Raw genomic sequence first — 21336 nt, 5'->3', positions numbered from 1 at the left:
AATGACTATTTCTAATTTTATCTGGTCCGGTCCCTGATACGCTTGCCAAATTTCATCGTCCTAGCTTACCTGGAAGTGCCTAAGGTAGCAAAACCGGGACCGACAGACAGACCGACAGACCGACAGAATTTGCGATTGCTATATGTCACTTGGTTAATACCAAGTGCCATAAAAATGTTTCATGTGGAAGCAACGAGTAATGCTGAAATATGAGACCAACAGAAAATAGCAAAAAGACGACAAGGAGTCGCACATCCCCATCCATCAACCGCGGGTCTTTAGACTCAATTGGAAATTGTGTTACAATGTTTTAAGAACAAAAGGGCTGAATAAATTATATTGGGTTTAAGCAGCAACGTTTTCTACTCCATTCTTTTAAAATACAATTGTTAAAACAAGTGCTTTCAATTAACCAAAGCTATTAACGAATCTTGTCAATAGAAATTTACCCTCTAGAAACGAATTTTTTATTACCATATTTGAATCAATAAAATCTATTTTTCATCTTGGTTCTAAAAATTTACAAAAAGTTTCATTTTGAAGTCAATTATCATTGCTACTAGCATATGAAAAATGTTCATAAGCAGGAATTGATTTTCCGCAAAAAGGAGTGTGATCTTGGTAGAAATTATGCAATGAAAGTCAACACATTTGAAAGCCTTAAATCCACTATTCACAAAGTGTTAAATTTATTATTTAACACTTATGAATTGAATTAATATGCAAATACACACATATAAATATATATATATATATATATATATATATGTATATATATATATATATATATATATATATACTAGCTGTTGGGGTGGCGCTTCGCGCCACCCCAACACCTAGTTGGTGGGGGCGCTTCGCCCCCCCCCAATCCCCCCCGCGCGCGTAAGTCGTTACGCGCCATAATAGTTACGCGCCATTGTAGTTGTGTCCCTATGTCCCACCTGTGAATATATATATATATATATATATATATATATATATATATATATATATATATATATATATATATATATATATATATATATATATATATATATATATATATATATGTATATATATATATATATATATATATATATATATATATATATATATATATATATATATATATATATATATATATATATATATATATATATATATATGGTTTTAACTACGTAAAACTTGCGAATATACAACATTCTTTGCTGTCCCATTGTCTTTGCATATAAATAGATTGTCAGGTTTACCGACTCTTGAACATGCAACATATAATGGTCCATGGGAAAACAATCTGTATTCAGATCTATACCTCATGATTCTAATGATTGCCCTTGAGCTTTGTTGATGGTGATTGCTAATCGACCATTCCCTGTCCCGGTGTCCCGGTCGTCATTTATATCCCCCTGTTTCCCCCGGTGTCCCCGTTGTAGTTGTGTCCCTGTGTCCCGGTCGTCATTTATATTCCCTGTGTCCCGGTCGTCATTTGTATCCCGGTGTCCCGGTCTGTATATACATTCGTTTTTTAGTTTTGTTTTTCTCCTTTATTTTTTTCCTTTTTTTTTCTTTTTTAGTTTATTTAGATTTTTAGATTTTTTAGTTTTTTTATTAGTTTTTAGTTTTTTTTTCTTTTTTTTTGTAGTTTTTACCTTCTTTTTAGTTTTGTTAGTTTTTTTTTTTACTTATGTCCTGGTCGTCATTTATACTCCCTGTGTCCCGGTGCTTTGTTGATTGCTAATCGAACATTCCTTTTGTCCTGGTCGCTTTCTCTTTGAGTGTCGTCATTTTTTTTTTCTTTTTTAGTTCTTTTAGTTTTTACCTTTTAGTTTTTTTTAGTTTTTTAGATGAAAATTTTTTTTAGTTTTTTCCTTTTTTTCTTTTTAGTTTTTTATTGGTTTTTACCTTTATTTTAGCTTATTTTTCAGTTTTTTCCTTTTTTTTATTTTTTTTTTATTTTTTATTTTTTTTAGTTTTTTACCTTTTTTCAGTTTTTTTAGTTTTTTTAGTTTTTTAGCTTTTTTACTTTTTTTATTAGTTTTTAGTTTTTTTGTAGTTTTTGCCTTTTTTTAGTTTTTTCAGTTTTTTTTTAGTTTTTTATTGGTTTTTACCTTTATTTTAGCTTATTTTTCAGTTTTTTCCTTTTTTTTAGTTTTTTTTAGTTTTTAGTTTTTTTAGCTTTTTACCTTTTTTTAGTTTTTTTAGTTTTTTTAGTTTTTTAGCTTTTTTATTTTTTTATTAGTTTTTAGTTTTTTTTGTAGTTTTTGCCTTTTTTTTAGTTTTTTTAGTTTTTTAGCTTTTTTATTAGTTTTTAGTTTTTTTTGTAGTTTTTGCCTTTTTTTAGTTTTTTTAGTTTTTTAGCTTTTTTATTAGTTTTTAGTTTTTTTTGTAGTTTTTACCTTCTTTTTAGTTTTGTTAGTCTTTTTTTTTTACTTATGTCCTGGTCGTCATTTATACTCCCTGTGTCCCGGTGCTTTGTTGATTGCTAATCTAACATTCCTTTTGTCCTGGTCGCTTTCTCTTTGAGTGTCGTCATTTATTTTTTTCTTTTTTAGTTCTTTTAGTTTTTACCTTTTTTAGTTTTTTTTAGTTTTTTAGTTTTTTTTAGTTTTTTAGCTTTTTTATTTTTTTTATTAGTTTTTAGTTTTTTTTGTAGTTTTTGCCTTTTTTTAGTTTTTTTAGTTTTTTAGCTTTTTTTGTAGTTTTTGCCTTTTTTTAGTTTTTTTAGTTTTTTAGCTTTTTTATTTTTTTATTAGTTTTTAGTTTTTTTTGTAGTTTTTGCCTTTTTTTTAGTTTTTTCAGTTTTCAGTTTTGTCACCTGATCCAGTTTTTTCAGGTGACGTCACCTGATCCATCCACAGATCCACACACAGACAACTTATTTTTATATATATCTATCTATATATCTATATAAAAATAAGTTGTCTGTCTGTCTGTGGATGGATCAGGTGACGTCACCTGAAAAAACTGGATCAGGTGACGTCAAAACTGAAAAAACTAAAAAAGGCAAAAACTACAAAAAAAACTAAAAACTAATAAAAAAAATAAAAAAGCTAAAAAACTAAAAAAACTAAAAAAAGGCAAAAACTACAAAAAAAACTAAAAACTAATAAAAAAGCTAAAAAACTAAAAAAACTAAAAAAAGGCAAAAACTACAAAAAAAACTAAAAACTAATAAAAAAAATAAAAAAGCTAAAAAACTAAAAAAACTAAAAAAACTAAAAAAAAGGTAAAAAACGAAAAAAACTAAAAACTAAAAAAAACTAAAAAAAAAGGAAAAAACTGAAAAATAAGCTAAAATAAAGGTAAAAACCAATAAAAAACTAAAAAAAAAACTGAAAAAACTAAAAAAAGGCAAAAACTACAAAAAAAAACTAAAAACTAATAAAAAAAGTAAAAAAGCTAAAAAACTAAAAAAGCTAAAAAAACTAAAAAAAGGTAAAAAACTAAAAAAAATAAAAAATAAAAAAAAACTAAAAAAAAAGGAAAAAACTGAAAAATAAGCTAAAATAAAGGTAAAAACCAATAAAAAACTAAAAAGAAAAAAAGGAAAAAACTAAAAAAAATTTTCATCTAAAAAACTAAAAAAAACTAAAAAAGGTAAAAACTAAAAGAACTAAAAAAGAAAAAAATAAATGACGAAACTCAAAGAGAAAGCGACCAGGACAAAAGGAATGTTCGATTAGCAATCAACAAAGCACCGGGACACAGGGAGTATAAATGACGACCAGGACATAAGTAAAAAAAAAAAACTATCTATATATATAAAAATAAGTTGTCTGTGGATCTGTGGATCGTGGATCAGGTGACGTCACCTGAAAAAACTGGATCAGGTGACGTCAAAACTGAAAAAACTAAAAAAAGGCAAAAACTACAAAAAAAACTAAAAACTAATAAAAAAAATAAAAAAGCTAAAAAACTAAAAAAACTAAAAAAAGGCAAAAACTACAAAAAAAAACTAAAAACTAATAAAAAAGCTAAAAAACTAAAAAAACTAAAAAAAGGCAAAAACTACAAAAAAAACTAAAAACTAATAAAAAAATAAAAAAGCTAAAAAACTAAAAAAACTAAAAAAAAACTAAAAAAAGGTAAAAAACTAAAAAAACTAAAAACTAAAAAAAACCAAAAAAAAGGAAAAAACTGAAAAATAAGCTAAAATAAAGGTAAAAACCAATAAAAAACTAAAAAAAAAAACTGAAAAAACTAAAAAAAGGCAAAAACTACAAAAAAACTAAAAACTAATAAAAAAAGTAAAAAAGCTAAAAAACTAAAAAAACTAAAAAAAACTAAAAAAACTAAAAAAAGGTAAAAAACTAAAAAAAATAAAAAATAAAAAAAAACTAAAAAAAAAGGAAAAAACTGAAAAATAAGCTAACATAAAGGTAAAAACCAATAAAAAACTAAAAAGAAAAAAAGGAAAAAACTAAAAAAAATTTTCATCTAAAAAACTAAAAAAAACTAAAAAAGGTAAAAACTAAAAGAACTAAAAAAGAAAAAAATAAATGACGACACTCAAAGAGAAAGCGACCAGGACAAAAGGAATGTTCGATTAGCAATCAACAAAGCACCGGGACACAGGGAGTATAAATGACGACCAGGACATAAGTAAAAAAAAAATTAACAAAACTAAAAAGAAGTTAAAAACTACAAAAAAACTAAAAAGAAAAAAAAACTAAAAACTAATAAAAAAACTAAAAAATCTAAAAATCTAAATAAACTAAAAAAGAAAAAAAAAGGAAAAAAATAAAGGAGAAAAACAAAACTAAAAAACGAATGTATATACAGACCGGTACACCGGGATACAAATGACGACCGGGACACAGGGAATATAAATGACGACCGGGACACAGGGTTTTTCTTTTCTTGCTTTTGTTTGTTTTTGTTTTGTTGTTTTGCTTTTGTCTTTAAATGTGTGACAAAATTCATCCAGTAACATGTAGTATTTGTTAAGTAAATAAAAACTAATAAAACATATTTGATACATTGAATTAGACTGTGCAATCATAGTTCCAGCTATAGCTGTAATCTAGTACAGAACAAACCGCGGCCCATAGTAACCAAAAGTTTGAAACCACTTAAAAATCTATTAAGTGAGAAAAATTGCCATTCAAAGCGGACTCAGGAATCTCCATCAAGATCACTCCCATTTTTTGGTGTGTTTTACCTCTTTTTTTAAAAAGAGGAATGGAACATTGCTTATTCCGTAACATATCGCTCCTAACAGAAATCCTAATTCCTTTCTATAGGAATAAAACGGAATATAGGAATCCATTTACGCTTTTCTAACAAAGGATGCTTATATGGCGTTCTAACTAAGGCTAAATTGATTAAAATTTGAGTTTTAACAAACATTTTCCTTTTTGCTACTATTGCACCGATATTTTCTTATTTCCATTTATTTACAATTTTAAGTTTTATCGTTTATGCCATTTTAATTTAACGTATAATCAGTGTTGCTGACCAGTGTTTGATCATTTCCATCTACTCAGTGCTTCTCACAGTCGTTTGTTCCGCCCCGTGACTGTGACAAAAAAGTGCAGGGAAGCGATTGGAGGTCTTAAATGGGGGGAAAGGGGCGTTGAACTTACATAAATTTTGGTCGGTGTTTTTGAAATTATGGAACTTTTTATTTATGTTCGATGTTTTTGAAATTAGGGAACTGTTTATTTCTTATATTCGATTTTTTTTTTTAATTATGAAACTGTTTATTATTTCATGTGTGTAGCTCCTCATGGATCTCTGTACTAGAAAAGTTTATGCGCCGTATAATGAGGTGATTACCGCATTGTACAATGAAATTCAATCCCAGTTAGAAGAAACTACGGCGGTCGATCTAGTTTAGAGGAAGCTCTACAAGTTTTTTGAAGATGCTGAGTAGAGTGGTGTTAGTCTACCCTTATAGTGGGTACGGTATTAAGGTCAATAATACTAGGAGAGCGTTCCGCTTAGGGTTGGCCAGACTAATTATACTAGGCTTGCCCACTGGGTATAATTGAGAAGCATAAATAATGTTATAGAGAGCTTAGGTAGAACTATGATTGCTTTTATTTAACTTAACAAACAACGGTACAATGGTCTGGCTATATAAAAGTGGGGCTGGGACAATTTGCCCCACAGAATAGACAGAACACAAAGACATAATTATAAGCCAATAGTAAGGACACTTACGATATTCCAAATCAGCCCTAAGCAAAATGCACCAAAGAATTATTCGCCCAAGAATTATTAGGTAAAAAGTTATTAGATACAGTCTCTCTTATACTTTAGAGTTAACGGCGTCTTCCGGGCCACATCTGTACATAAGCAATATGTACATTCTCAATTTGCTTGAATGCCCACATATATCCTGCCTTTCCAAGACCTGTGGTACTTGCTATGGTTAATTTTCAAGCTCTTATCTTATTCAGAGTGGTATTTTATAAGTTTCATAATTTCATTTGGTGTCATAATATTATTTTTCAAATTAAATAAATTTCTGACATAATTGGTCAGCTCACCACAGTACTCACCCTTAATAAGAGTTGGCCTCAACTCTTCACTTCTTGTTAAAAAAAAAGAATTAATTTTAAAACACCTTGCACATGCTTCTTATGTCATTCTTATTTACTGGTTTATTCTTTTGAATACAACATCAACTTGCTTACCGAGGGTTGCTTCATGGGCAAGTGTAGCCGGAAATCCTCTGCCTGATCTTCAGGGCTAACGACTGTGGTGTCTTTTCCATGTTTCTCTTTTTTGTATGTCTTTTCGTCCTGTATGTGTCTGTGTACCGACGATAAACTGCTGTTTTGGTAAGAAAGACTTAGGGTTGCATCATATCTAATATGTATCTTCTCTTTTCTATTGTGACCAAATGATAGACTTAAGCATCTTTACTAGTATCTCCACTCAAGTTGGATTTAAAGTATTTTTCATAGTTATTTTAGACACTATTTGACTAATCTGATTTTAACTTAATTTAATTCCCAATTAATAATTATTTCTTTTGGATAGCGTGGTTGACCTCATATATATCTTCCGTTCTGAGAAGTGCTTTGGTAAATTAAACATAACATTTTTCATTTTAACTTTACAACTTTCACCAACTTCCACTTTTAAATAAAACATTAACAATTTTTCTTTCAGTAAATTCAATTAAAGCTTTATAGGCTTGAGCGATGCTGTTTTCACTCCTTAGGCCTAAGGAAAAATTGGTTCGTTCGCACTTGATTTGTAGTTAAATTTTCACTCATACTGCCTAGACTACTTCCAATGTATCGATTGAGGAGTTAATTATCAGTCGGATGAATCAGCTGTGGTTTGATTTCCAATTAGGTCCTGGTACAATTGATTTGGTCTTAGAATTTGTTAATAAGAAGGGGGTTCTAAATGAATCAAACTTAATAGAACATTCATCTAAAATTACGTCATAATTTGTTGCCAAAAAAATCTAAGGCTCGTGCTTCTAAAATAGGTCTTTATATAAATATACAATTAAACAAAAACTGTTACACACATAATAAAAACGCACGATTTCATATATACAATGTATATATTTTATTTCGGTTTATGTCATTATTTTTGTTTGGTCAATAAAAAAATTGGTATGTCATAACTTTAGATCAAAAATTACTTGTTGTTACAAATTGTTATTTGTGAAAATAATCACTATTTTTCTTTTGTATACACTAGCTGTTGGGGTGGCGCTTCGCGCCACCCCAACACCTAGTTGGTGGGGGCGCTTCGCGCCCCCCAAACCCCCCCACGCGCGTAAGTCGTTACGCGCCATATTAGTTACGCGCCTTTGTAGTTGTGTCCCAGTGTACCACCTATGAATATAGATAGATTTATATATGTGTTTTGAACTACGTAAAACTTACGAATATACAACATTCTTGGCTTTCCCATTATCTGTGCATATACAAAGCCTTATGTACTTATAATGACGTCATATGCAAACTTTTTAAAAACAAACAAACATGCATACACACAACTCGTTTTTATATAGATAGATAGATAGATAGATACAATACAAATTAACTGCGTAAAACTTGCGAATATACAATATTCTTCGCTGTCCAATTGTCGCTGCATGGGAAAAACAATCAGTTGTCCATGGGAAAAACAATCAGTATTAAGATCTATACCACATTTTTCTAATGATTGACCTTGAGCTTTGTTGATGGTGATTGCAAATGCTAATCGAATTGGGAATTGCAATCTTTTAAATTGAAAAGGCAGATCCGTTGGAATCATGGGAATGCGAGGAAAAAGAACACCCTCACGCTCAAAAGACCCTGTCAAGATTGTGGCCTCTATTACGTTTTCCATTGTTTTTTTTTTTACGGCGAGTCGCGTGCCATTGCAAAGCTTTGGTGGGTTGATATTTCTTAACAGTATTATTGTTACGCCTATTTTTAGTTGTAGCACTTGTGGTGGAAACCCTGAAAGATCCACGGAATTTAAAAATTCAGATGGATAATTAACCGCCTCATTTGGTTCCAAAACTGTGTCGACTGACTTGTAAAGGACTGCCTGGTCTCGAATCTTGGTTAAAACCATATTGTTGATTTCGTGGACGTCTATATTTTTGGGTTCAAGAATCGCTCTTTCACTTAGCCATTTATTATTTTTATGATTGCTTAGAATATTCGGACGTCACTAAATTACAGAATTCAGCAGGTAGTTGTATACGTCCTGAAATTGAGTCTACTGGGAGCTTTCCGTTTCCAATTGCCAGCAATTGATCTGAAAATGTTTGACCAGAATCATCGTTTTGCAATCGGACACGCATATTTGTAGTTAATTTTAATGTTTTTACGTGTGCCCATAAATTTGATTTTTTCAGGCAAGCATTCATTTCGTCTGCAGGGGTTGATCTAGGTATTATAGGTAATGTTTGCCTGAAATCTCCCGCAAGTAATATTAATGTGCTGCCAAAGGGTTTCGAATTCCCTCGCAAATCTTTCAAACATTGATCCAGAGCCTCGAGCGATTTTTTGTGTGCCATTGTGCACTCGTCCCAAATAATAAGTTTGCATTGCTGCAATACTTTACCCATCCCAGATGATTTGGAAATATTGCGTGGGAGTTTCTGTAGAATGCAAATTCAGAGGCAATTTCAAAGTGGAATAAGCAGTTCTTCCACCAGGCAGCCACGTTGCGCATATTCTGGACGACGCAATTGCCAACGCTATATCATTTTTTGATCGAATTAATGCCAGAATCAGTTTTATCACAAACGTTTTACCAGTACCTCCTGGCGCATCCAAAAATAAAATTTCTCCAACGTTGTTATCGACACAATGCATTATTGTATCATAAATGTCTTTTTGTTCCGACGTTAAATTGGAAATGTTATTTTGTACATGCGACAATAGATCACTCGTACTGTAACTTTGTTCACGATCCAATTCTACACATGTCGAAACAGCAGCGGTACGATTAGGTGAAGGCATTCCCAAATCCTGAAGAGGTTTGTTTGCCATACATACGCACAAATCTTCTATAATAACTAAAGTGTAGTTATGAATTTCTGATGTAAAATCAAAAGTCATATCTGACGTCTCTAACCGTTTTCGATGGAGTATATCTTCGGACATTTTCGATTTATATTTTCCCCATAACTCTGTAGGAGCTGAAGGAGAGCAAGTTGTTAGAATGATTCCAAACAATGCACGAATTTGACTTGGAGTTGACGTTTCGCACGCGTCATTGATGCAGTTATCCCAGTGTTGGTCATTCTCCAATAAATTCAGAGCTTGGCATGCACTACGGTAAGTGTCATGTATAGTACCGTTTACAGTTCTCAAATACTCAAAGGACGTCGGACCGGGTACATTCACCAAAAGCAGGCGTAGAAAGAAGCATTCATGTTGATTGGGGTGAACGGTGTAGAGTCTTCATATCGTGGTATCTTTGAAGATGGTAGATTGGCCGTCGACTGACTTACCCTGTTTTCGACGTTCAAATACTTTATTTTTAGTATTCCACGTGTAATACGAAGGCACTTCAGCATACAGCAGTTTTTTTGCAAAAGAATCATTTTTGCATAGCGAAAAGAAAGCAGTTAACTTTGTATCCGGTGGATTCAGGGCTCTTTGTTGCACGTTGGATTCCGAAAAATAAACACGTTGACCATTCTGTAAATGTACTGCTAAGTGAACAAAAGTTTGACTACGTTCATGTATCGGAAATGAAAGAATTCGCCAAACAGCTTCATTACTGCCTTCCAGCCTGATATTATACGATTTCGTCGATATCTTTGATTTCGGACTGCAAGCCAAAAACTGCCATGTCACTGCCTTTGTTGACGTATTTACATATGTATTTGATTGCCTTTACGGAGTTACAGTATTCGACGTTCATGTGTGCATTACATGTTTTTGATAATAATGGGGAATATGGAACAACCCACTAGTTATCTACTTCAATGGTGGTACCGTTACACTTCTTTATTATTGCTGTTTTACCGCCATCTTCAGTAGATCTTCTTCTATATTGTGGGTAACCATCATTGCCAGTAATTGTGCTGGGTACTAAAAGTCGAGGATATTGCTTTGTGCACCTTTCTTTGGCCATGCATGGTGAATTTTCGTTCAGTGCACCGCAAGGTCCATGTATCATATTTTTTACAACAATATCATATAACCCCTTATCGACATTTTCATCAGGTATTTCAGCGGAAATCACATCATCAATTTCGTTAGAAGTAATTTTATAATGTAGCTAGATTAGTATATGTGCGTGTGGCAATCCTCGTTTTTGTCATTCCACTGAGTACATCCAGCATCGCACTGACCAAGGTTGCTCTTGTGATTCCTCAGCACGCTTTCTTTTGCTGATTTCTCTTTGAGACGCAAGCCTAATTTCACGCTGTTGTTGTGATTCCTCGGCACGCTTTCTTTTCTTATTTTCTCTATAAGCCGTAAGCCTGTTTTCTTGCTGTTCTTTTGATTTCTGGGCAAGCCTTCTTTTTTCACTTTCTGTTTTAGCAGCAAGTCTGGTTTCGCGTTGCTCTGGTATTTCCTCGGCACGCTTTCTGTTCTTACTTTCTCTATCAGCCGCAAGCCTGTTTTCTTGCTGTTCTTGTGATTCCTCGGCACGCTTTCTTTTCTTACTTTCTCTATCAGCAGCAATTTTTTTGGCATAGACTCTTTGAGCAGCTTCCTCGGCTGTTGCCATTGTAGGTTCTTCAGTTATTTTACAATTAAACAGTTTTCCGTGAACGAATGTTTTAAATACCTTTAATGACGTCGTCGTCATAACAAACATGACGACAACTAACTTCATGACGACATGACATGATGACATGACGTCACTCGACAGACACACAGACAACTTATTTTTATATATATAGATACGTCAGTTGACAAATATGACGTCAGTCGACACACAAACATGACGTCAGTAGACAGACACACAGACGAACAACTTATTTTTATATATATAGAAGATACTAGCCACCAACACCTAGTTGGTGGGGCGCTTCGCGCCTCCCGGCCCCCTCGCGCGCTTAATTCATTACGCGCCATATTAGTTACGCGCCATTGTAGTTGTGTCCCTGTGTCCCACCTGTGAATATAGATAGATATAAATATATGTTTTTAACTACGTAAAACATGCGAATATACAACATTCTTCGCTGTCCCATTGTCTGTGCATATAAATAGATTGTCAGGTTTACTGACTCTTGAACATGCAACATATAATTGTCCATGGGAAAAACAATCCGTATTCAGATCTATACCTCATTATTCTAATGATGTGTCCGTGTGTCCCGGTCGTCATTTATATTCCCTGTGTACCGGTCGTCATTTGTGTCCCGGTGTCCCAGTTTGTAATTTCTCTTTGAGTGTCCCGGTCGTCATTTATATTATCTGTGTCCCGGTCGTCATTTGTGTCCCGGTGTCCCGGTCTGTAATTTCTATTCGAACAATCCCTGTGTCCCGGTCGTCATTTGTATATCCCGCCTGTGCCCCCGGCGTCCCCGTTGTAGTTGTGTCCCTGTGTCCCGGTCGTCATTTATATTCCCTGTGTCCCGGTCGTGATTTGTGTCCGCTATTCTTGTGGTTCCTCGGCACGCTTTCTTTTCTTACTTTCTCTATCAGCCGCAAGCCTGTTTTCTTGCTGTTCTTCTGATTCCTCGGCACGCTTTCTTTTCTTATTTTCTCTATCAGCAGCAAGTTTTTTGGCATAGACTCTTTGAGCAGCTTCCTCGGCTGTTGCCATTGTAGGTTCTTCAGTCATTTTACAATTAAACATTTTTCCGTGAACGAATGTCTTAAATACCTTTAATGACGTCATCGTCATAACAAACATGACGATAACTAACTTCATGACGTCAGTCGACACACAAACATGACGTCACTCGACACACACACACACACACAGACAACTTATCTATATATATAAAAATAAGTTGTCTGTGGATCTGTGGATCTGTGGATCTGTGGATCAGGTGACGATCCACAAAAAAGGTAAAAAACTAAAAACTAAAAAAAAAAACTGAAAAAACTAAAAAAAGGCAAAAACTACAAAAAAAACTAAAAACTAATAAAAAAAATAAAAAAGCTAAAAAACTAAAAAAACTAAAAAAACTAAAAAACTAAAAAAACTAAAAACTAAAAAAAAAACTTAAAAAAAGGAAAAAACTGAAAAATAGAAGAGAAAAAGAAAACTAATAAATTAAGAATAAAATAAAAAAAAATGAAAAAGATAAAAACTAAAAAAAAACTAAAAAGAAAAAAAGGAAAAAAAACTAAAAAAACTAAAAACTAAAAAAAAAACTTAAAAAAAGGAAAAAACTGAAAAATAGAAGAGAAAAAGAAAACTAATAAAATTAAGAATAAAAATAAAAAAAAATAAAAAAGATAAAAACTAAAAAAAAAAGTAAAAAGAAAAAACGAAAAAAACTAAAAAAGCTAAAAAAAAGGTAAAAACCAATAAAAAACTAAAAAGAAAAAAAGGAAAAAAACTAAAAAAATTTTCATCTAAAAAACTAAAAAAAACTAAAAAAGGTAAAAACTAAAAGAACTAAAAAAGAAAAAAAATTAAAAAAAGGAAAAAAACTGAAAAATAAAGGAGAAACAATCTAAATAAATGACAACACTCAAAGAGAAAGCGACCGAGACAAAAGGAATGTTCGATTAGCAATCAACAAAGCACCGGGACACAGGGAGTATAAATGACGACGACCGGGACACAGGGACATAACTACAAAGGGGACGCCGGGGTGCACAGGGGGATATATAAATGAATAAAATTAAGAATAAAATAAAAAAAAATAAAAAAGATAAAAACTAAAAAAAAAGTAAAAAGAAAAAACGAAAAAAACTAAAAAAGCTAAAAAAAAGGTAAAAACCAATAAAAAACTAAAAAGAAAAAAAGGAAAAAAAACTAAAAAAACTAAAAACTAAAAAAAAAACTTAAAAAAAAAGGAAAAAACTGAAAAATAGAAGAGAAAAAGAAAACTAATAAAATTAAGAATAAAAATAAAAAAAATAAAAAAGATAAAAACTAAAAAAAAAAGTAAAAAGAAAAAACGAAAAAAACTAAAAAAGCTAAAAAAAAGGTAAAAAACAATAAAAAACTAAAAAGAAAAAAAGGAAAAAACTAAAAAAAAATTTCATCTAAAAAACTAAAAAAAACTAAAAAAGGTAAAAACTAAAAGAACTAAAAAAGAAAAAAAACTAAAAAAGGAAAAAAACTGAAAAATAAAGGAGAAACAATCTAAATAAATGACGACACTCAAAGAGAAAGCGACCGGGACAAAAGGAATGTTCGATTAGCAATCAACAAAGCACCGGGACACAGGGAGTATAAATGACGACGACCGGGACACAGGGAAATAACTACAAAGGGGACGCCGGGGTGCACAGGAGGATATATAAATGACGATGGCGACTCAGGGAATGGTCGATTCACAGGTGGGACATAGGAACACAACTACAATGGCGCGTAACTAATATGGCGCGTAACGACTTACGCGCGCGGGGGGGCTTGGGGGGTTTATATATATATAGATATACAGCATTGGTAGTGTTCAAATTAGGGTTGGTCTGACAATTATACAAGGCGTGCCTAGTGGGTATAGATGAGATGTATAAACAATGTTATTGTGAAGTTTAGTATAATTATGGTTACTTTTACTGAACTCTACAAAACAATGTTACAATGGTCTGGCTATATTAATGCGGTACTTGGAATATTTTCCCCAAAGAATAAACAGTACACGAAGATAGAATTATAAGCTATAAGAAATTAAGGACACTTACGATACGCCAAATTAATCCTAAGCAAAAAGGACCAAAGGTCACCCGAGACTTATTAGTGTCTTTAATAAAATGTACATAATAAAAGATAAATCATAAAATGTATCTTTTTATACCTTAGGGTCAACCGCGCCTCCTAAGCTAGATCTGTGCATAACCCAAGATGTGGTTATTTCTCATTTTTTTTTATCTTGGTCAAAGTAATATTTTCAACACTTCATAATATCGTTTTGCGTCATAATATTTTTATTTCAAATTAAATCAGTGTCTGACTTAATTTGTCAACTCACCAAAGATGGCTAAGCTATTTGTGTCTTGTGTTCCGTCTTGTTTTATCTTTTGGCATTTTTAATTTTTGGCTATGCTATCTATTTCGACTGTAGCCTACTAACCTATTGCGCGCTATCGTATATAACTTCTAATCAGTTTTTAAAAAACTGTAAAATTTTATATGAGCTATAATTAAATACTATGATTACTTAAATTATTAAATTAATATTATTACTATTATTATTATTATTATTATTAATTAAATCCTATGATCAATATAGTGATTAAAATGAGATAAGTGAAGTTGCAAAACGCCTTAGCTCCTTAAGAGAACAGCGCTTATTCGCTAAGTTTCATAGGAATAGTTAGTTTCATATGACAAGTTTCCGTAGTGTGTTGAATATACGTTCTCGATGACTGCGTGCTTTAAATCTTACATATTTCTTAATTTTTCTTGGCTCAAAAGGTCGTAGTTTTAAACCTGATGAAGTCCCAAATCCCACCATTGTAGTAGTATACATGAGGGCTCTCCAGAAAGTAGCCTCTGTTTTCTATTAAAAATAAATAACTAACGTGAGTGACACATTATGATAAATAACAGTTAAAAACAAAATATTGATCAACTTAGTTTCTATTCAAATTCAGTTTTTTTGCCCTGGCTTTTAATTTTTGAAAAAACTATTTCTTGCCGAAATAAAGAGCGAGGTTGAAACTTAAAAAGAACGAAATTATTGCTCCAAAGATTATGCGAGAAGCATCTGCCAAACCAGCTCAAATAAATTGGCCTGCGATATTTTCTAATATCTGTGGAATTCTAAGAACTGTCTCCTTGAACTACCTCTATTCAAAATCCTTTTAGGTTTTCAGACCATGAGAAATCCATTGGCTATGGTAGAATTTGCATTTTTTGACATTTTGGCCCTATTTGTGCGAAAATTGTTGTTTTCTGGCACAAGATGGCAGAAAACGTAACTTTGCTATGGCACAACGTCTTTTGTTACTTAAAAGGGTACTAAATATTGCAGTTTCCCTTCAAGTGAACCATCTCCTACGTTCTACGACCACTTGTTCAATGCAATCATCCCTGAGGAAAAATGGAAAAAAGGAGAAGCAACAGCACCCCAAATTCAAAATCCAAAAAAAAATTTTTGTAGACAAAACTTTGCATTTAAATTAAAGCTATGCAATAGTTAGGATTTCTAAATAGAATTAGAGTAAAAAATTTCTCGTTGGACAGTTTTCTAAAATTATGTTTTTGAGCTGTTGTTTATTATGGGCTATGGCTTGGTTTTTACTTGGTTGCAACTATTGTTTCGACCATGATTCCGTAACTTATACGGTCTTAACGATCATTTATTTAAAACTCCAAGTGCAATGCTATGGCTTTAAATGAGGAGAAACATGATGGTATCTCCGTGTAAAATACAGGCATACTGTATGGCTGGGAGGATATTTATTTTGTCATAATTGGCTATATGAGAGTGGCTCTTGCCAGAAAAAAGAAAACAATAAACAGGACTATAAAGCCCATTTACAGCCCTCATTTCATCTCTAAGCAGTTTCAGTTGGAGAAAAAATTTATCCAAAGAATACCCTGCATTGTAGTAAAAAAAAAAGGTATTAGCCACCCCCTATTTCATTGGAATTTTCGACTGCAGTACGCTTTGAAAATGCCAAGCACTTACATGAGAAATATCTTAAATCTTTTCTAAAAATATTGTGGACTCACCAAATGAGTTGAGACTTGAACTACAAAGCACATCGCCTCCAACTTCCGCTGCCATAGATGGATGTATAAAGAGTAGATGATCCCTAAGATGCAAGCAAAAGAGTGTTAACCTTACCCTTACATCTCCGAACTAAAACATAATCTAATGTCCAAATATCCCTCGTATTTATGTATTATTTAGGTGACTCAAGGCCGTATCCAGGGAGGTCTTGGTTCACCCACCCCTTCAAAACTTTCGTTCTGATCGTAAAAACGTAGCAAAAAATACAAATAAACAAATTGTTGATGTGTTTTTAAAGTTTTTGTTATAAACCCCCCTTCCCTGAGAAACAATAAACCCTTTGAATAAAAATCTTGGTAAGCCCTTGAGGTGGCTTTAAATATTTTTTTTTTCTGGCTAGGTCCATCAGCCCCAATGACCAATGACCAGAAATCTGGTACCTTAGTTCCAAAAGGCTCTTGTTGAATTTATTCTCCTTTTCAGAAACTGTGGTTTCAGCATATGTGGCCATCCCTTGAGCAGGAGCTCAAGACTCAAGAAGTGTTAGCAGCCGCTTTACAGCCAGTACTATTCTTAATACGGGAGTGCTCCACAGATGAATATCAGCTTTATATGCTTAGTACTATTAGGTAAAGCATAATCTATATCATTTTCAACATGTTTGGATGTAGCCTTATTCGAACATGAATTTAGTGTCCCCCCGATGTTTAGCTTTCGTGCTAAATTTTAGAAGATGTTAAGTATTATTTAATGGCTTTTGCAATGAAAAATTATTTAGAATTAAATAAAGACCGTCTAACTCACAAGTTTCGTTGAATTGATTTACGGCAGTATCATGTTCATCTGTGATTTGTAAAGGGGTTTATTTTTGGAGACCTGTGCCCCAAGCTGAAATTAGTTTTGCATTTTCAGGTCTCCTTGACCCGGGAACTTGTAGTCTTAAGTTTGAGACCGTTCAAAAAATTAAAAATTTTCCGACCTATTTTGGCCCTTCGTCAGGTCCGGTTTTTGGGGAGCCGACATTTTCCAGCCCAGATGCAAATTTATGTGATCTTTCGACTTTTCTGACAAATAGCTATCCCAAAATTTCAATCGGTCACCTTAAAGGGTTACGTGGGGGGGCAAGTAGAAATTAGGGCAAGGAAGGGGAGCTGTTTGCCTTTTGCTCTCTTTTGACTCTGAAATGGGGTCTGGAGCGTCCAATTTCTGACAAAAGAAGCCCCCTCCCAAATTTTAATCGCCTCCTCTTCGAATAACACATTTAAAACACATGGCTCTTTACTATAGGCAGCACTAGGGTATCATCTATGATCAAGATGTATAAGTAGATTTTTTCTAAGAATTTCTTTTAGTTGTTTCAAAATTGTCATTCCCGAGTCAAACCATAATCTTATGTGTCGACAACAAAGCTAAGTCTTGCAATAACATTGAGTTTTGCTTAATATTGGCATCACGCTTTGGCTTCTGAAGCGTAACATTAAATGGTAGGAAATTAGTTTGAAAAGCTTGTACCAACAATAGTTTCTTCCCAACTATCCTTTAATAATAGTACTTTTTCTTATCTTTTGTCAGAGCCATCTTACAGAAAAAAAAGCGGCAGCTTCAAGCTCTCATATTTCAGAAAAAGAAGCGGCAGCTTCAAGCTCTCATCTAGTTTCAAAAAGCATGTTTTAACTCTTGATTATGATTTGTATTGCAAGTAAGGAGCGACATTAAAAATTAAAACGAAAAGAAATTATTCCGTATATGAAAGGGGTTGTCTCCCTCGTCAACGCCTCGCTCTTTACGCTAAAATTTGACTCTTTCTCACAATTCTACTTTTTAAAACAATAAAAAACTTTAGCGTAAAGAGTGAGGCGTTGAGGAGGGGACAACCCCTTTCATATATACGGAATAATTTCTGTTCTTTTAAGTTTTAATGTCGCTCCTTACTTTCAGTTTAAAAAAACTTATTTTTTAAAAATTTAATTCCTGAACGTTTTTGAATTGATGCATGTTTTGATTTTGCCAGACCGCACATGAATAATTAAAACGAAATTTGCATATTATTTTTTTTTGCTAAATGATTTTCTCATAGTTTTGATTGGACGATTATGATAGAAAAATGGGGTGGGGGAGGAGGTCTAGTTGCCCTCCAATTTTTAGTTACTTAAAAGTGCAACTAGATTTTTTTACGAACGTTTTTGTTAGTAATAAACATACGTACCTTACGAACTAACTTAACTAACGAGCTTCTATATTTTGTGTATTTTTACTACGTATATGAGGGGTTTCACCCCTTCGTCAATACCTCGCTCTTTACACTAAAGCTTGAATTTTGTCCTAAATCCTTAAGAATGACCCCTGAATCACAAAGGCCGTAGAATAAATAGTTAAAATTACTAAAAATACCTTATATACGTAATATTTTATGTTCGTTTTAAGTTTTAATGCTGCTCATTACTTCCAGAAAAAAATTATTTCCCATTGTTTTTTTTCAAATAATGCTAGAAAATCCTGTACCCCCTTCATGGAAATTCTCTTCCCTCATGATGAATTCCTCCATGGAAAGATCCTCCCACGTAATCCCCTTCCCCGGCCAACCCCCACCCCGACGCGAAAAAGTCCCCCTGAAAACGTCTGTACACTTCATAATAACCGTTACTATATGTAAACAATGGTCTAAGTTTGTAACTTGCAGCCCCTCCTCCGGGGACTGTGGGGGATTAAGTCGTCCCCAAAGAAATGGTTATTAAGTTTTCGACTACGCTGACCAGAATGGCTATCTCAAAATTTTCATCCGGAGACTTTGGGAAAAAATTAGAGTGGGAGGGGGCCAAGGTGCCCTCCGATTTTTTTGGTCACTTAAAAGGGCACTAGAACTTTTAATTTCCGTTAGAATGAACCCTCTCGCAACATTCTAGGATTAATGGGTTGATACGACTACCCCAGGGAAAAAAAACAAACAAACAAATAAACACGCATCTGTGATCTGTCTTCTGGCAAAAAATACAAAATTCCACAATTTTGTAGATAGGAGCTTAAAACTTCTACAGTATGGTTCTCTGATACGCTGAATCTGATGGCCTAATTTTCGTTAAGATTATATGACTTTTAGTGAGTGTTCCCCTATTTTCTAAAATAAGGTAAATTTTCTCAGGCTCGTACTTTGATGGGTAAGACTGAACGTGATGAAACTTTTATATTTAAAATCAGCATTAAAATGCAATTCTTTTTATGTAGCTATTGGTATCAAAATTCCGTCTTTTAGAGTTTCGGTTACTATTGAGCCGGGTCGCTCCTTACTAGCCTACAGTTTGTTACCACGAACTGTTTGATTTAGTAAGGTGGAATGTGATGGTTCTTAAAATTTTTCTAATACGAAGCAAATCTTTGAAAACCTAATTTCTGAAAAAAGGGTCAATTTTTTTCGATCTTATATGTCGTGTTTATATTTATGTGTATTCTTTCCTTCCTGGTGATGAGGAATCCTCGTTTTGTAGGGTAGCTTCAGACACCGTTTTATGACATTACAATAGTGTTTCAGATCTAAGAGTTGTTTCTTTTACAGACTTAGCCGAATGCTTTATAAGATATTGAGACAGCAAAGTATGAGTTAGAACTGGATCAAGTTTGAGTACAGAGTTCACCAATAAATACAATTCGGAATCACAATTTTCTTATTCCTTCTCGAAAGGCTCCATGGCCTGGGATACAAGAGGGAGACAAAGGAACAATATAAGCAATAACCGAAAAAAAGATCAATTGCCAAACAACATATGCCATTAAATCAAGTTAGAATAGGAACAACATATGGGACACAATGTGGAGATAAAATATGGAGTTTGAATGGGAACAACATATAGAACATATCCAACTAGAATAGGAATCAGAACGAATACAGAAGTTTTCAATGAATCTTTTTCTTTTGTTAAACAGACAAGCAAGTTCTAGCAAAAAGTCAACAATTTATGCTTATAATTGGGTTTACAAAACGACCAAAAGAAATTATCTATTTAAATGCTATTAAATGATTTCTGGACAACCTTGTGTATTGTAATGTAAATTGAATACCATCTTTTTAAACGGATTTTGTTTTTAATAGAGGAAAGATATGTTAAAGAGGTATACAACTATATGACTAGGTATGTCCATAACTTTTAAGAAAACCCTTTTTTATATATAACCAGCAAGTTAGGCTTACCTAGTCGTCAGACCGTTTCATCGATAAAACTGGTTCATAAATTCAAGCTCTACGCTTGGGGCCTTTTTTCTTATAAATATTATAGTTAAACTTTTCCCTATAATTTATTTTAGTAAAAACAGCATTGGTGGAGGAAGAAATTGGTATTCGACTAAAATGCAGTCTAAATGGATGAAGAAATAAGAATCCAAAAAATTTAGCTTAGATACAAGAAGAGCGAAATAGAAGTCATGTTTTATTTCCTGATCCCCTAACAACCAAACTAGTACCATACGAAACGCATCTCTGAACACCCCTGTCTGATTTATTTGTGCCTGGTATTGTGTCCAATCTAATGATAGACTCTAAATTAATTTCGACACTTTTTATGTTCCTTTAGGCAGTTGCTTAGCGCCCCTAAGTCAATTCAAGCTACAGTGACCTTACTGGAGAACCTACATGTTGTCATGGAGAAGTCTGGAAGCGAAGACATCCAAAATGACGTGCTCCCACTAATTTATCAAGGTCTGGAATCCACTACTCAACAGATCCAGGTAAAAATAACACTTTCACATAATATGGTATTCCAGAAACTTTCATTTTCGCTTACGCTTGAAAGAGGAAAACCATAGTATTATACAAAGGAAGTTCTAAGACTGTTTTCCAAATATTCAAGTACATAAATGCAGCAAACATGGTTTCGAGAAACCTTTACTTAAAGTTTATGACAATTCATGACGGGTCACAAGTTGGATTGTATTGTGAGTTCTACAATGCTTTGGTCGGTTGTGTCCAAGTGACATGTTATTAAATTGATGAGCAGTTAATAATTTAGCCAGACCGAACATAGTCCGGAGAACTTCTGTTGTGTCATTTTAAGACAAATTTGCGAACTCATATAAAATGGACATCCTTCAGGATAAACCTCAAATCATGTCTGGTCCCT

At 32.9% G+C, this 21336-nt stretch overlaps 1 protein-coding gene across 2 annotated transcripts in view; it reads left to right on the top strand.

The window, feature by feature from the left end:
- The window catches only part of LOC136036085 (SCY1-like protein 2), a 258908-nt gene that overhangs the window by 164496 nt on the left and 73076 nt on the right, over nucleotides 1-21336 (top strand). For both annotated transcript variants that reach the window (XM_065718074.1, XM_065718075.1), the window contains exons 9-10: nucleotides 16712-16857; nucleotides 20791-20944. In XM_065718074.1, coding sequence (XP_065574146.1) covers nucleotides 16712-16857; nucleotides 20791-20944 — 300 coding nt within the window. The remainder of the gene's footprint in view (nucleotides 1-16711; nucleotides 16858-20790; nucleotides 20945-21336) is intronic.

The sequence above is a fragment of the Artemia franciscana genome, chromosome 15, assembly GCF_032884065.1.
Source record: "Artemia franciscana chromosome 15, ASM3288406v1, whole genome shotgun sequence".
NCBI lineage: Eukaryota > Metazoa > Arthropoda > Branchiopoda > Anostraca > Artemiidae > Artemia > Artemia franciscana.
Note: the sequence above shows the minus strand (reverse complement) of the source record. Positions and strands in the feature narration are given on the sequence as shown.